The sequence below is a fragment of the Octopus bimaculoides genome, chromosome 2 (assembly GCF_046866305.1).
Source record: "Octopus bimaculoides isolate indiv1 chromosome 2, ASM4686630v1, whole genome shotgun sequence".
In the NCBI taxonomy this organism is placed as follows: Eukaryota; Metazoa; Mollusca; class Cephalopoda; order Octopoda; family Octopodidae; genus Octopus; species Octopus bimaculoides.
Genome location: NC_142929.1, coordinates 84,249,440 through 84,266,689, shown reverse-complemented (window position 1 = coordinate 84,266,689; position 17,250 = coordinate 84,249,440). Strand labels below are relative to the sequence as shown.

General features: G+C 40.8%; 1 protein-coding gene across 6 annotated transcripts in view; it reads right to left on the bottom strand.

Annotated features, from left to right (window-relative positions):
• The window catches only part of LOC106881778 (winged helix repair factor 1-like), a 147,262-nt gene that overhangs the window by 13,773 nt on the left and 116,239 nt on the right, over nucleotides 1-17,250 (bottom strand). For all 6 annotated transcript variants that reach the window (XM_089347097.1, XM_089347094.1, XM_089347096.1 and 3 more), the window contains 2 exons: nucleotides 6,372-6,528; nucleotides 413-501 (listed from right to left, as the gene is read on the bottom strand). In XM_089347097.1, the coding sequence (XP_089203223.1) occupies nucleotides 413-501; nucleotides 6,372-6,528 (246 nt within the window). The remainder of the gene's footprint in view (nucleotides 1-412; nucleotides 502-6,371; nucleotides 6,529-17,250) is intronic.

Here is a 17,250-nt window from a genome sequence, read left to right as displayed (position 1 = left end):
TGACCCTGAAAGCATGAAAGCCAAAGTTAATCTCAATGAAATTTGAACTCAGAATGTAAAGACAGACAAAATGCTTTGCAAGGCCAACAATTTCAAGGAAGGGATTGAGTCCATTACTTCGATTCAAGTGCTTAGCTAGTACTTTTTTTTTATTGACCCTGAGAAGATGAAAGGCAAAGTCAGTGTCAATGAAATTTGAACTCAGAATGTAAAGATGGATGAAATGTCCATTAAGCATTTTGCCCAGTGTGCTAATGATTCTGCCAACTGACTGCTTTCAATATTCATTTCTGATTTAGGTACAAGGCCAGCAATTTTGAAGGAAGTGGGTTAGTTAATAGCATCAGTTTACTTTACCTATCCAATACCTTGTTAAATCCAGCCCCATTTTAAATAAGAGTATTTAACTTACCAGTCAACCAAGTCAGCACCAATAATATCATGAATATGGTAGACTATACCCAACCTAGCTAGACGAGGCCACTTCCGTTGTTCCAGATCCTGTAATGGAAATGAAGACAAAGTATTCTTAATGTTTATTTGGGAGGGAAAGAAGCACAGCTGATTATATATATATATACATCATTTACATTATTTACATTTGATGGATATTTGTCCTCATTTTGTTTATTGTCAACACAACGTTTCGGCTGATATACCCTCCAGCCTTCGTCAGGTGTCACGGGCATATGGCGTAGTGGTTAAGAGCGCGGGCTACTAACCCCAAGGTTCCGAGTTCGATTCACGGCAGCAACCTGATTAATAATAGTAATAATAATAATAATAATATAATAACAGTAACATCATTAGGAATGAGAACCCAGGTTCAAAATTTCCCCAAGACACCTGACGAAGGCTGGAGGGTATATCAGCCGAAACGTTGTGTTGACAACAAACAAGATGAGGACAAATATCCGTCAAATGTAAATAATGTAAATAATTCCTCATCTCTTAAATATAGAACTGTATATATATATATATATATATATATATATATATATATATATATAGAGAGAGAGAGAGAGAGAGAGAGAGAGTGAGAGAAAGAGTGAGGAGAGAAAGGGGAAACAAAAATGAAAATAGACAGATGATGGGAGAAATATAATTGTGCAGACACACAGATACATAAGCAAATAAAGGAAATAAACATTTAAATGAAATCTGGATATACTGATAGATACAGAAGTAGAGTTAAGTGACTTGCTTAAGAGCCTCCACATACTGGTTTGCTCAAAGTGGATATAGAATATAAGAAAGGAGAGTTATGAAAATTGCTTAAGCCTGCAATGTCATCTCCACCCAAATATTGATAGAATGTTTGTCTTCTCCAAACCCAAACAGTGAAGTGGCAGAGTGTACTGGGCATGGGTGCTTTTTATGTGGCACCAGCACCTACAAGCCTGTTAGATTAGGGATGCTCAGCTGGAGAAGGTTGCAGGGGACAAGTCTTTATGCAAGGGCAGTTATGCTTGATATGTCTTTTCAAACACAGCAAACCATTAGGAGTCTTGGTCCCCTATTATCCCCTCTGTGAATCCCAATGTCTGAAGACCCTTTCTCACTACTTCATCCTATGTCTTCCTGGGTTTATATCTTCCACATGTTCCCTCTACAATTAGCGATTGGCACCTCTCAATGCAACTGTCTTCATTCATATGCATTATATGGCCATACCAGTGAAATCTTCTCTTTTGCACACTACATCTGATGCTATGTATACCCAGTTTTCTCTCAAATCACTTACACTGTTGTATTGGGTCATCCCATAAATAAAGGGGTTTTTTTCAATTTTTTGAACTACAAGTCGAAGGGGGACAGGATAAACTACCTCTATTAACTTGCTATAAAAGCAGGTAGTAATTTCACCTTGTACTTATTCTTAGTGCAAGTTTTGAAGAGTGCAGTTCGATTTTAGCAGTTATTTTTTCAAAGCTATAATGGAAGGGACAAAGGAGCATATTTGGCATATTTTGCTTTATGAGTTCAAGAAAGGCAACAACGCAATGGAAAGTGCAAGGAATATTAATGCAGTATGTGAGGATCGGACAATAAGCATAAGCCAGTGTCAACGGTGGTTCCAGAAATTCTGAGCTTGACAAGGATGTTCTGCAAACCCTGATGGAACAAAATCCCATTGTAACTGTTGAGGAACAAGCAGAGAAGCTTGGAGTTGGTAATTCGAGCATTCATTGACACCTGCATGCCATCAGAAAAGTCAGAAAATTGGGTCAATGGGTTCCTCACAAACTTTCCGGGTCTAATCACATGCAAAGTGAATGTGTGCTCTTCTTTGCTGTCATATCTCACGAATGAACCCTTTTTGGACAGAATAGTGACTGGTGATGAGAAATGGGTTCTCTATAAAAATGTCAAGTGCCAACAGTGGGTAGAAAGGTGAAACACCGGCACCCCAGGCTAAAAAAGGTCTTCACCCATGTATGGTATTATCTGTTTGGTGGGATATGAAATGTTTAGTCCACTTTGAACTTGTAAACCCAAACCAAATGATAACAAAGGAGATCTACTGCAAGAAGCTTGAGTGGCTTAAGTCAGAGCTAGAAGAAAAATGATCATCTTTAGTTTCAATACGAAAGGTGTTCTTCCATCAGGATAATGCTTGGCCACATACAGCAAGGATGACATTCCAAATGCTGGAGCAGTCTGGATGGGAAATGATGCCCCACCCACCATATTCACCGGACATTGCCCCATCTGATTATCATTTATTCCGCAGTCTTCAAAATCATTGACAACAAAAATATGAATTTTGTAGACAAGGTCAGAACAGTACTAGAAGAGTATTTTTCGTCACAGACAAGTGAATTTTGGAAAAAGGACCTTGCAAGTCTACCAGATAGATCTTAGAGCATTGTAGAAAATAAAGGATAGTATATTTTAGATTAAAAAAGAAGTTTGTTTATCTTAAATTTGATAAATAAAAGTATTAAAAAACTGCATTATATATGAGATGACCCAATATATGCACACTGACATTACTCATCCAGTGAAGCATACTGGCTTAATTTCTTTCAAGTTTTCATATCCTCAGTAGTCACAGCTCATGTCTCACTGCCATGTAGCATAGTTGTTTGTACACAAGCATCATGCAATCTGCCTTTCACTCTGAGAGAGAGGCCCTTCATTACTAACAGAAGTAGTAGCTCTCTGAACTTTACCTAGCCTATTTTTTTTTAACATCTAACTTGGTCACCCAAGTAACAGAAAGTGTCCGCTGACATATGAGGAAGTCCATTTTTCTGCCACATGTAAAGGCTACTTTTTCTGTTAGACATCTAGTGATACCACTGCACCTCTTACATGTCCATTGTTGGTATTGGGAGCACAGAGTTTCTCCTGACACCATTTCTACATATCGAGCAGGGTTATGTGATTTGTCTATTTTCATACTTTGGTCTTTTGCTACATTACTTTTACAATACTTTAGTCTTCACTACAGGCACGGTGATCCCAGACTTTGCTTCTATACCTGAAATTTTTTCCTTAGTTCTGGTAGTGATTCAGCAATAAGAACAAGGTCATTGGCATAGAGAAGCTCCCAAGGGCAGCCAGTTTTAAATTCCTCAGTTATAGCTTGAAGGCCCATGATAAATAAGAGAGGGATAAGAACTGAACCCTGGTGGACTCCTACTTGTACACTAAACTCCTTGCTATACTCATTGGCAACTCTCACTTTACTAACAGCATCCCTGTACATGGCTTGTACAGGTCTCACCAGCCACTCATCTATCCCTAGCTTCTGCATTACCTACCAAATAAGGAAGTAGGGAATCCTGTCAAAAGTTTCTCCATGTCAACAAAAGCCAGAAATAGAGGTACATTTTTGGCCAAATATTTCTCCTGCAGTTGCTTCACCAGGAAGATAGTATCGGTGGTGCTTTTCTCTAGCACAAATCCAAACTGATTCTTATCTATGCTAACTCTCTTCCTAATTAATTGAATTATGACCCTTTCTGCAACTTTCATCACCTGGTTCAGCAATCTGATGCCTTTGTAGCAGTTGTCTATAATGCTGGTACATCAGTCATTGAGTATGACTCCCTTGTGGACAACCTGATTAACTATATGGGTGACCAGATCATCTCCCACTCCACCAGAGATTTTAAGCATCTCAGTTGTGATCCCTGATGGGTCAGAGGTTTTCTCTGTCTTCATCTCCTTAATTACTTTATCTACTAAGCTACTGTCGATTCAAATAGTCAGCCCCTCAGTTGGGTCCACATTAGGCAAGTTCTCCTTCTCCCATGCATTCCCTACATTTAGCAGCCTTTCATAGCAGCACTTCCAAACCTCCTTCTTAGCAGAATCACTACCTACAAGTGAACCATCATCCATACAAACACATTGTCTTGCAATCTGAAAACTCTTCAAGCCCCTGGTACTCACAATGCAGAACATTGGCAAACTTCCTTTTTTCTGCTTCTCCCCTGGCTAAGTATACCTGTCTTCTAGCCTCCCTCTGAGCTACCTGATATAGTTCTCTGCTACCACCACTCTTCCAGTCCTTCCATGCCTGTTTCTTTGCTCTAATGGCCTTGTCTACGGCATTGTTCCACCACCACATCACCCTAGATCTAGTTGGACTTTGTGCACTAACAGCAGATTTGGTCTGTTGCACTCAGCAAGCTGTCCTGCAGGAATTCTCAGTTGCCATCTATATTACAAGTCTGTAGTTCCTCCTCCTTTTCATTAAATTTCTCACTTAGGGTGTTCCTAAATCTCAGACCATACAAAATATCCTTAAGATTTCCAATCCTTCTTTTCCAGATTGGTCTGCTTCTTAGCATCTTTCTAGCCTAACCTAAAGTCTAAAGTCACTAATGACTAGTCTATGCTGGGGGTTACTTTCTTCACCAGGGAAGGTCTTTGCATTTACGAGCAACCATGTATCTTACTGTCTGTTGAGAATGTAATCAATCTGACTAGTGTGGCCGTCCGGTTGGTAGGTTATCAATTAATGGTGGGATTCCTGAAGTTGGTATTGTAGATCATTAGGCTATTTGTACCACAGAACTCCAGTACTTTTTCTCCCTCTTCATTTTGGGAATCAATTCCATGGCTCTGGCTCCCATGTACACCATGGAAGATAACTGGCTACTGCCCAACACATCCATTGAAATCACCAGCTTCAAAGATGAGGTGATTGTCATTTGTCTTTGAGACAGCCTGCAGAAGAATATCATAAAAGCAGTCCTTTTGTTCATTCAGCAGACCTGCCTGGTAGGGAATAGGCAGAGATAATTGTTGCTGTACTACTCTGAAAAACAAGGCCAAATTTAAGTACTCTGTTGCACACTCTGACTAAAGTAAAAATTACCTTGTCAACCCATTTCTCTGTGAGAAGAATGCCTACACCACCTACTCTATCACTGTTACCATCCCAGAAGATTTTATACCAGACTTCTGACCGAGACCTTTGGAAATATGCTGTGCGTGAGAAGACCCGGCAAGCCAAGTGAGACCTAATTTCAAGGCCTCTGCCAGGGGTGTAGCCAGCCCACTTATGCGTACCTTCCTCCATGGACACTAAACTCTGCTTGTGAAGACCTGTTGAGGCAAGTGAAATCGAAATAAATTTGACGACTGGCACCCAAGCCAACGTCGTCTCTTTCATTGGACACAAAACTTGGCTTGCGAAGACCTGTTGAGGCAAGCAAAAGCGAAATCGTGATGGCACCTGTGCCCAGCATCGCCTTCCTGGCACTTGTGCCGGTGGTACGTGTAAAGACATTCGAGTGAGATCATTGCCAGTGCTGCTGGACTGGCTCCTGTGCAGGTGGCACGTAAAATACACCATTTTGAGCATGGCCGTTGCCAGTACCGCCTGACTGGCCTTCATGCCGGTGGCACGTAAAAGGACCCACTACACTCTCGGAGTGGTTGGCGTTAGGAAGGGCATCCAACTGTAGAAACTTTGCCAGATCAGATTGGAGCCTGGTGCAGCCATCTGGTTCACCAGTCTTCAGTCAAATCGTCCAACCCATGCTAGCATGGAAAGCGGATGTTAAACGATGAGGATGTATCTTACCCATGAGTAAACTGGATGAAGTTCCCCTCCACCTTACTTCTTGACTGCAACATGCATCAACATGCTTCCATAAGCCAGAAATTGGAGTTGGGTAGAGATATAGCTGATTAAACTAATGCAAGTACATGACTGGTAAGTATTTTATCAACTAAAGAAAGATGAAAGCAAAGTCAATCCTCAGCAAGATTTGGACCAAGGACATAAAGATTTTAATTAAATACCATAAGGTATTTGTCTAAGACTATTAATTCTACCCTCCACTTCCTTCAGCACCATATGATTTTCAATCCCAATGAAAATGTTTAAAAGGTATATAATTACTTACATCTTTGAAAATTTCTTTGTATTTTGTTTTCTTAATAATTGTAATGGCAGCTTTCCGGCCTCGAATTAAATTTTTCATAAAAATACCAGCATTAGGGATAGAAAGCCACCAGGTACCTGAATCTCGCACAGTTAATACAGATGCCTTTACTAGATGCCTGAAAGTAGAGATGGACCAACATTACAATTTACAGTTTATGGCTGGTAACTTCCTTTGGTTATATTACTGTCAGTTGAATTTTTGGTAGACTTATCACAAAAAAACCTAGTTCATTTCTTTTGTTAATAACAGTCCTACTGGGAATTTTAATTTTTATTTTTTGTCAGTGAGGTAGGAGTATGAGAAACATTTCAAATGTGAGAGGTGTTAAGCTATTTCTCATAAACAGGTAAGTAATAATCAAGTTTGTAGCCTCCATTGGATTGAAAGTAAGCAGTCTATCTCAATTAGGTAGATTTTTAAAATTATCATGTTTATTACTGGACATTTGAGTGTACGTATGTACGAGACTAAAGTAAAAATGCACATACATTTAATGCAATGAATTTGAATTCATTTTTCATATGTTAGATTAAACAAATAAACTTCAAAGTGTGATCCTCACAACAGAAAACTGGATGTTTTGACATATTTGTAAGATATTGTACATACTTGATCAAACCATTTATAATTAAATGTATTTTCAAACAATTAGCTATTAAATTTAGTTATATTCTAAATTCAAATTTTCTATTTTCTTTTGTCACAAAATTTCCTTAGGTTAATGCTGATGATGGTAATGAACTGAAATCATTGTTTAACGTCACCTTCCATGCTGGCATGGGTTGGATGGTTTGACAGAAGCTGGCCAGGCAGGAACCTGCACCATACTTCTGTGTCTGTTTTGGCAGGGTTTTTATGGCTGCATGCCTTTCCTAACACTAACCACCCAGCAAAGTGGACTGAATGCTTTTTATGTGGTACAAGCACAGACAAGGTCAGTTTGGCATGATTTTTACAGCTGGATGCCCTTCCAAATGCCAACCACTTTACAGCATGGACTGAATGCTTTTTAAATGACACCAGCACTGGCAGAGCCACCAAGTAACTTGCAAGACAAAGATCCTTTGAGAGGGGAAGGGACATTGGAGGAGAGAATCTTGTGTCAGACGATGAAAGATTATAGTGAGCCAGAAACAGGTGTGCTGCTGTAAAGGTGATACATCATTAACCAATCTGAGGGAAGAGCAGGAGAAGGAGAGAGAGACAGCAGGAGTGCAAGAAAGAGCAGGAGAGAGATGGTGGCAAAATGTCAGGTGTACTCACAAGGGACAGGAATCAGAAAACAGGATGGTTGAGTAAAAGAAGAGAGAGAGAAATGGTGGCATACTCTTGAGATACAGAAGTTATAATATAAGTGGCATAAGAAACGTGAGTAGAGAGTGGGGCGAGGGGAATGTAGCGAATGGTGAAAACCTGGGTATATAGGGCGGGGGTTACTGGATAGTAATGATACAATGAACAGGGCCATTAGGACAGGATTGGGGTGTGAGAGATAAGCATAGTGCATGAAAGAGAAGATATGAGGAAGAGAAGAGCTATAGTTTGGTTTGTTGTGGTAGGGTGTATGAAAAGTTTTCTTGTTACATGTGGGTGGAACACACAGCACTTCTAGAACTTAGTTTTGCTGATGTGGGCAGGTCTACTCAAGAACTTTATATAGCTAGACATCTTGGTCCATTGTCATTTCCTCCATGTGGCCCAGCATCCTGAGATCGGTCCTTACCACTTCATCCCATGTCTTCCTGGGTTTCCCTTTTCTGAAGGTACCTTCCACTTTCAGTGATCGGCACTTCTTTATACAGCTGTCTTCATTCATACGCATCACATGTCCAAACCAATGTAGTCTTCTCTCTTGCATGCTGCATTTGATTCCTCTTATGTTCAACTTTTCTCTCAATAGGTTTGCACTTTGTCGTACATGCACACTGATGTTGCACATCCAGTGGAGCATATTGCCTTCATTTTTCTCCAGTCTACACATGTCTTCCGCATTCACGGCCCATGTCTCACTACTATGAAGTATAGCTGTTCACACACAAGCATCATACAGTTTACCTTCCACTCTGAGAGAGAGTCCTTGTGTTGTCAACAAAGGTAATAGCTCTCTGAACTTCCTCCATCCTATTCTTATTCTAGAAACAATACTTTCAAAGTATCCTCCACCACTGCTAATTTGGTCACCTAGGTAACAGAGACTATCTACAACCACAAGAGAGCCTCCTGGGCATTTAAGAGAATCTAAGTCCTGTGTGCTCTTACTGCTTATTGTTCCTGTACCTCTACCACATATGACAACGACTTTATCTGTTATTCTACCTGTGATTCCACTGCACTTCTTACGTGTCCATAGCTTACACTGAGTGCAGCGAATAGAATTACTTCCAACACCTTTCCTACATATTGAGCAGGGCTATTTACATGACGTGTCTTGCTAACAACTTTGGTCTTTGTGAAGTTAACTTTAAGGTCCTTTGATTCCAGGTTTTGCTTCCATACCTGGAATTTCTTCTCCAATTCTGCTACAGATTCCTCAATATGAGCAAGGTCATCAGCATAAAGTAGTTCTCATGAGCATCCACTTTTGAATTCCTGTTATGGTTTGGAGGACTATAATGAATAAGAGTGGGCTGAGAACTGAACCTTGGTGAACCCCTACTTGTATGCTAAATTTGTCACTGTATTCACGATTGACTCCCACCTTACTGACAGCATCACTGTACATGGCTTGTATAAGTCTGTAGTGACGTCATATTGGTGCCAAAAAGCATAGGCGCCATTGCTGAATCCTTAACCACGCATGCGTGGGTTTCAACATCGAAGCGTTCCCGCTATTAGACTGTCTCTTACCAAGCCTGACAGCGACCAAGCAAGACGTCTAAGCAAGCTCTCCCATTTGAGTGTGGTTGAACCAAGTTGTCTCTATAATGACACCAGCTCGAAGAACCGTACATCTACATTTCAGGCTACTCTAAAACCAGACAATTAGAAGCTGTTTTATTTTCCCCCGTACAATAAATATTTGTTGTTGTTGATCAGTTTGGAGTTTCTGCGTTCAGTTCTCTTCCAATTTAACATAAGAAAGTTAGGTGTATATCTAAAGATATATAACCCACTCTCCTAAAGTGGTGACCCCGACTAAGGAACGACTGCAGCCACGACGATCTGGACTGATCAGCATCATCATTGGTATGAGCAACACGAGTTTCCGGCCGCAACACGAGTTTCCGGCCGCAACACGAGTTTCCGGACTTTTTGAACAATTTCACAGTGAGATATTGACTCTATAGCATTTCCGACTATACAAACTCACATTGTGCCAAGCTGATACAGACGTTTTTTTTCTTCTTTCTTTCTGACTATTATTTTCCATTTTCTTTCAGCACGTCAAGGTGGGTTTTCAAAAAAAAAAAAAGAAAAAATTTTTTTTTTTCCCGCAGACAGTACAAGCTCACAACTAAACACACTACAAAAAAAAAAAAAGGAAAACAATACAAAAAAAAAAATACAGAAGGCAACCACATTGTTTTTTTTTTTAGCGAATATTTCTTTTTTTTTTCCATTTTGGTTCTTATTGTGCACATACATTACGGAGGAAAACAGAAAGGTACAGAAAAAAAATAGTGTGTTTTCCTTTTCCATTTGTGGTGAAATTTTTTTTGGCCTTTTGCATATTTTACACGTTTTTCGTTATTGTTTCTTCCTATTTTACCTTTGACGGAATCATTTACCGATATGTGTGCGTTGCCAAGCCTGCCTTCATTCGCCGGAGAGACTGACGTATTTTTTGGTCAGTTAGAGAATTTTTTTCGGGCACATGATGTCTCGCCCACTTGGAGGCTATCTTTAATGCTATGCAATTTGCCTTTGTCGCTTCTAAAAGTGTCGAAGGATTTTATCATGACTCCGAAAGATGACGCGACCTACGATGAGGTCAAGACTGAGATATTGCGAAGGACTGCCAGAACTGCCACCAGCAAGTTTCATGAGCTGATGGCGGATGAACAACTAGGCGATAGAACTCCAACAAAGTTTTTAACTCATCTACGCGGTCTCAGCGGTGAATCAACAGACGGGCCACTTCTTAGAAAGATATTCTTTAAACGGTTACCGTCGCAAGTCCAGACAATATTGGCAACGGTTTCGGACTCGAACTCACTAGATCAAGTGGTCACCATGGCCGATAGGGTCATGGAATTTTCAGTGAACCCTTCTCGACTTGTTTCAAATTGCTCTGAGTCCTCCACGGACACACCACGTACAGTTTCCGTAGATCCTGCAAAGCAGTCCTCTTCAGTGACCAATGAGGATTTGCTACGTAGCATTCAGGAGCTCACTCGCACCGTAAATACCCTCTGTTTCTCGAGATCTCGTGGTGGTTCCCAATCTCGTAGCGTTTCCCGGTCTCGAAAATTTTCTCGAGATCGGGGAGCTACCTGGAAGAAGCAAGGTCTGTGTTGGTACCATGCAAACTTTTCGAACAAGGCGACAAAATGTATTCAGCCTTGTTCGTTCAAGGCGTTGGGAAACGAGTAAAGGAGAAAGTGCGCACGTCATTTTCCTCCACCCAACCTGTTTTTAATCGTGCAATATACGTCCAGGACCAAGTGTCGAAGAAATTCTTCATGGTTGACACTGGTTCCTGTTGTAGTATTTGGCCGCTTCGTCTAACAGTCGACAAACCTCACCGTTCTGAAATCGTTTTGCACGCTGTTGATTCATCTCCGATTCCTACTTTTGGTCAGCTTTCTCTACGTTTAGACATTGGTCTTCGCAGAGACTTTCAATGGGTTTTTGTCATAGCTGACATTCCACATCCCATTTTGGGTGCGGATTTTTAAAATCATTTTCAATTATTGGTAGATGTCCGACGTCGAAGGCTTGTCGATGACTCGACATCCCTTTCCACGCCGGCAAGGAGCTCTACCAATTCTCCTCTTAGCCCAGCATTTTTTATTGCCACTGCTGGGGACGCTTTTCATTCTCTTTTAGCGTCTTTTCCGGAGTTGGTGGATATTACTTTCAAGCCGGTTAAACCTGCACATTCCACCCTCCATTATATCATGACGACTGGTCCTCCGGTTTTTTCTCGACCACGTCTTAAGACGGCCAAGGCCGAGTTTGAGCACATGCTTCAACTCGGCCTCATTCGCCCCTCCACCAGCCCATGGGCATCTCCTCTACATTTGGCCCGTAAAGGGGATTCGGATTTTCGCCCGGTGGGGGACTATCGGAGACTAAATGCTGTGACGATAGCTGATCGCTATCCCATCAGGAATTTGCAGGATTTCTCGGTGAACCTGCATGGATGCACCATTTTCTCTAAGATTGATCTGGTATGGGCCTATCATCAGATACCAGTAAATCCAGAGGATATCCCTAAAACAGCCATCACTACACCTTTCGGTTGTTTTGAATTTCTATTTATGAGTTTTGGTTTGCGTAATGCTACTAGCACTTTTCAGAGGTTTATGGATGAGGTCGTTCGTGGACTTGATTTTGTCGATGATATACTCATCGCTAGTGATACGGAAGAGAATCATCTCCACCATTTGTCGCAACTTTTTCAGCGTCTTCGCGCTTATAATGTGAAGATTAATCCCGACAAGTGTCTTTTTGGGCAGTCATCCCTGAATTTTCTGGGACATTTGGTTGATTCTAATGGGATCAAACCTCTTCCTGCTAAAGTCGATGCAATTCAACGCATCGCACCTCCAACCTCTCTGCGACAGTTGCGCCATTTTTTAGGCATGGTCAATTTTTACAGGAGATTCATTGACCGGTGTGCATACAAACTACTTCCTTTAACGAGGCTACTGCAAGGCCATTCTAAGAAGGATGCTGGACTCACTCTTACTGATGAGGCGTTATCTGCTTTTGAGTCTGTGAAACAGGAGTTAACCTTCGTTCCTGTTCTTGCACATCCCGCTCCTGATGCTCCGCTTTCTTTATCTGTGGATGCTTCCGCTTCTGCGGTCGGTGCTGTTTTGCAGCACACTGTAGACAATCAAACAAAACCTTTGGCTTTCTTTTCTTGTAAATTACAGCCTGCCGAACGCAGGTATAGTACTTCTGATCGTGAGCTATTGGCGATCTATCTGTCGATTCGGCATTTTCAACACCAACTCGAGGGACGAGAGTTTGTGATTTATACTGATCACAAGCCACTCACTTTTGCTCTGTCCTCTAAAACGGACAAGCTCTCTCCTCGTGCTTTTCGTCACCTGGATTTTATCTCACAATTTACAGGTGACATTCGTCATGTGCCAGGGAAAGAGAACATTCCAGCTGATGCTCTTTCTCGACTTCCTGTGCATTTTATTTCCACTCCCGCGGAAATTGATTTGCTGGCAATTTCGCAGGAGCAACCTTCTTTGTCAAGTTTAGATTTGACTTCGTCAAAATTCAGCAACTGTAAATTTGCTTATCTTCCACTCCCTTCATCCGAGGGCTCTATATTATGTGACACATCCACAGGTTCTCCTAGGCCTTTAATACCTACGAACCATCAACGTTCTGTGTTTGATGCCCTTCATTCTTTGTCACATCCGGGCATCTCAGCAACAGTAAAGCTTATCACTGCTCGGTTTTTCTGGCCCAATATGCAGCGATCAATTGCCACTTGGGCATGCTCCTGCATGAAGTGCCAGAGTGTGAAGGTCCATAGGCATGTTCGTGCCCCTCTTGGACAATTTCCTTCTCCTGAAGCCCGTTTCCGTCACGTCCATCTTGATTTGGTTGGACCGTTACCAGTGTGTCGCGGGTTCTCATACCTGTTAACTTGTGTTGACCGTTTCTCACGTTGGCCAGAAGCCATTCCTATAGCAGATATTACTTCTGAGACTGTTGCCCAGGCTTTCGTTTCTGGGTGGGTGTCGAGGTTCGGAGTACCGGTCAGTTTGACCACAGATCGTGGCCGGCAATTTGAGGCCGCGCTTTTTCGTGACCTATCACGAATCCTGGGGGTGCATCGTATACGCACACCCAGAGTCCTATGTTACTCGGTTGCGAGAGTATTTCTCCAATCTTCCATCTATGGGCCCCAGACAACAGTCACCTCCCTTTAGAGTGCCAGCAGACATTGAGTCTTGGTCTCATGTGTTTATTAGGGATGATTCTGTCAAAGGACCCCTTGTTTCTCCTTACAAAGGACCCTATCATGTGCTTTCTCGCACTCCAAAGTTTTTCAAGGTCGACACTAATGGTCGTACAGAAATTGTGTCTGTCGACCGTCTGAAAAAAGCGTACCTTGAGAAACCTTCAACTCCCGTGGACAACATGCTCGTGTTTCAAATGCCGCACACACCACTATCACTGTTGTGCGTGAGTGGATAAATCCCACTCATACAGTGAAGATAAAACCGAGTGTTTGATATATATATATTTGTGCCGCATTTTCTGCGTGGTTTCGATGGCCATCTCACCTCAGACGTCCCTCCAAAATTTTTTAATTTCATGTTTCACACTCAAGGGGGAGCCATTGTAGTGACGTCATATTGGCGCCAAAAAGCATAGGCGCCATTGCTGAATCCTTAACCACGCATGCGTGGGTTTCAACATCGAAGCGTTCCCGCTATTAGACTGTCTCTTACCAAGCCTGACAGTGACCAAGCAAGACGTCTAAGCAAGCTCTCCCATTTGAGTGTGGTTGAACCAAGTTGTCTCTATAATGACACCAGCTCGAAGAACCATACATCTACATTTCAGGCTACTCTAAAACCGGACAATTAGAAGCTGTTTTATTTTCCACCATACAATAAATATTTGTTGTTGTTGATCAGTTTGGAGTTTCTGCGTTCAGTTCTCTTCCAATTTAACACAGGAAAGTTAGGTGTATATCTAAAGATATATAACTCACTCTCCTAAAAGTCTAACAAGCCACTCCTCTACTCCTAACTTCCTTAGAGACCAATAGATAACAGAGCAGGGGATTCTGTTGAAAGCTTTCTCCAGGTCAATGAAAGTTAAGTACAATGGCTTACTTTTGGTCAAATACTTTTCCTACAGCTGTCTCACTAGGAAGATGGCATCTGTGGTACTCTCCCCAGGAACAAAACCAAACTACATCTCATCTAGTTTAATTCTATTTCTAATCAATCAAGCTATAACCCTCTCAGTAACTTTCATGACCTGGTCTAACAGTTTGATACCTCTGTAGTTGTTTCTATCTAAGGCATCTCCTTTACCCTTGTAGCAGCTAACTATAATACTATTACACCAGTCATTGGAGATAGTGCCTTCCTGAATAACTTGATTAACTATACAGGTGATTAGGCTGTATCCTACACCACTAGATATTTTAATCATCTCAGCAGTGATTCCTGATGCCTGAGGGGACTTTCTCTGACTTCATATCCTTAATTGCCTTATCTATTATGCTGCTATCAACTCTGATGGCTGGTTTGATATTTGAAAGACTTTCCTTCTCCCGTTCATTTTCCACATTTAGTAACCTTTCATAGTGGTACTAACTAAATAAAATTCATCAGGTTTTTAGCTACATTGAAAGAATAGAAAATGTTTCTGAAAGAAAATGAGTGTTTCATAAGTAAATATTTAATGTATTAAAAGAAATACATACTCCTGATTTGAATCATATTTGTAACCAAAATAATAATTGAAAAAAAATAATGCTTAATGAAATAAAAGTTTAACATAAATCTACAAATATCGATATGTTAGATAGTTTATACAAGGTATAGAAAAACACAGGTATTAGCTAATAGTGAAATACATTAATATCTGATACAAATTATTATAATTCAGATACATGATGATGAACTTAATGATATAAGCAAAACTGAAAGTTTATATATTACTATAACAATATTTAACAAACATTACACCCTATTCAATCTTCAGTTTTATTCTCTGGTAATATTAATCAAAAATTCAGAGGACAGCCATGTAAAAAAGTGCTGATCTCTAACTGTGGAGGGAACCTGTGGAACAGGTAGACCAAGGAAGACATGGGATGAGTTGGTGAAGCATGATCTTTGAATGTTAGGCCTCACAGATGCAATGACTAGTGATAAGCTGTGCTTGAGAAGACCTGTCAAACTAAGTGAAATCATAGTCATGGCCAATGCTGGTCCTGAGCAACTAGTACTCATGCTGGTGGCACTTAAAAAACACCTTCAAGTGTTGGGCCTCATGGAGGCAATGTGGCTGATGCCAGTGTCATGTAACTGGCACCTGTGCTGGTGGCAAGTAAAAAGCACCTTCTGAGTATTGGACCTCATGGAAGCAATGACAAATGACCGAAACCTTTGGCAATATGCTGTGCTTGAGAAGAAGACCCATCAAGCTAAGTAAAATTGTAGTGGTGGCAGATACTGGTGTTGTGCAACTGGCTCCCATGCCAGTGGCTCGTAAAAGCACCCATTACATTCTCAGAGAGGTTGGCGTTAGGACGGACATCCAGCCAAAGAAACCATGCCAAATCAGATTGGAGTCTGGTACAGCCCCTCAGCTTACCAGCCTAGGTCAAACTGTGCAACCCATGCCAGCATGGACAACAGACATTAAATGATGATGATCTTCCAAACTAACATATCAAAGAGTAGATATATTTCAACTATGCATGAGTCATTGAGAAGTTTGTTGGAACAATATATCAATAGATTGTGCAATGAACAAAAATAGATATAAATAGTTTTAAGAGGATCCAGTTTACTGAGTACAGATAATTTTCATATTGCATATTCCTCCATGAGAATTTGGTCACAAAAATATGGTTACTATAATAACCATTATTCTTTAATGTTGTGTCTTAATGGAATAAATATAATCATAGCAGCCCTTATATATATATATATATATATATAATATAGATTTAATCAAAATATTAAATGTGGTACTTAAAATGTTTGAGGCACCAGAATTTGGTAGGGTAAAAACCAAAAACAAAATCAAGAGATTTGGTGAATAAAATTTGAAGAAAAGCAACAAAAATTCATTAGGTTATAGCAGTATGTACATTTAGTACAAACTTCATTTATTTTTGTAGTGAGAACACCACATAAGACGTGCAATGATTAACAGCCCAGTCAAGATGGTATTTTCCTACTCTTATTTTTGCACACATCTACAAAATGACTTTCTAAAATGAACTTCCATTATGCAACTGAGGAGTACATTTTCATTGCACATCTTATGTGGTGTTCTCACTACATAAATAAATGAAGTTTGTACGAAATGTACGTACTGCTATAACCTGAAGAATTTTTGTTGCTTTTCTTCAAATATATATATATATAACTCTATAAGATGTACCCGGTGCAAGCTATGGACACATAAGAGGTGCAGCAATATCAAAGGCAGATTAACTACAAAGTTAGTTTTTGTATGTGGCAGATGTTCAGGTGCAATAAACACTGTAAACAAACAGGAAACAACTTCTATCTCATTCCAGGGAGAAAAACTAGAGGTAGTTGATAGCTTCCGCTATCTGGGTGACCAAGTTAGTAGTGGGGGTGGGTGCGCTGAAAGTGTAACTGCTAGAATAAGAATAGCCTGGGCCAAGTTTAGAGAGCTCTTACCTCTGCTGGCGACAAAGGGACTCTCACTCAGGGTAAAAGGCAGACTGTATGACGCATGTGTACGAACAACCATTCTACATGGCAGTGAAACATGGGCTGTGACTGCTGAGGACATGCGTAAGCTCGCAAGGAATGAAGCCAATATGCTCCGCTGGATGTGTAATGTAAATGTGCATACCCGTCAGAGTGTAAGTATCTCGAGCGTGGCCATTTTCGTGCGGGTGACACGTAAAAGCACCCACTACACTCTCTGAGTGGTTGGCGTTAGGAAGGGCATCCAGCTGTAGAAACTGCCAAAT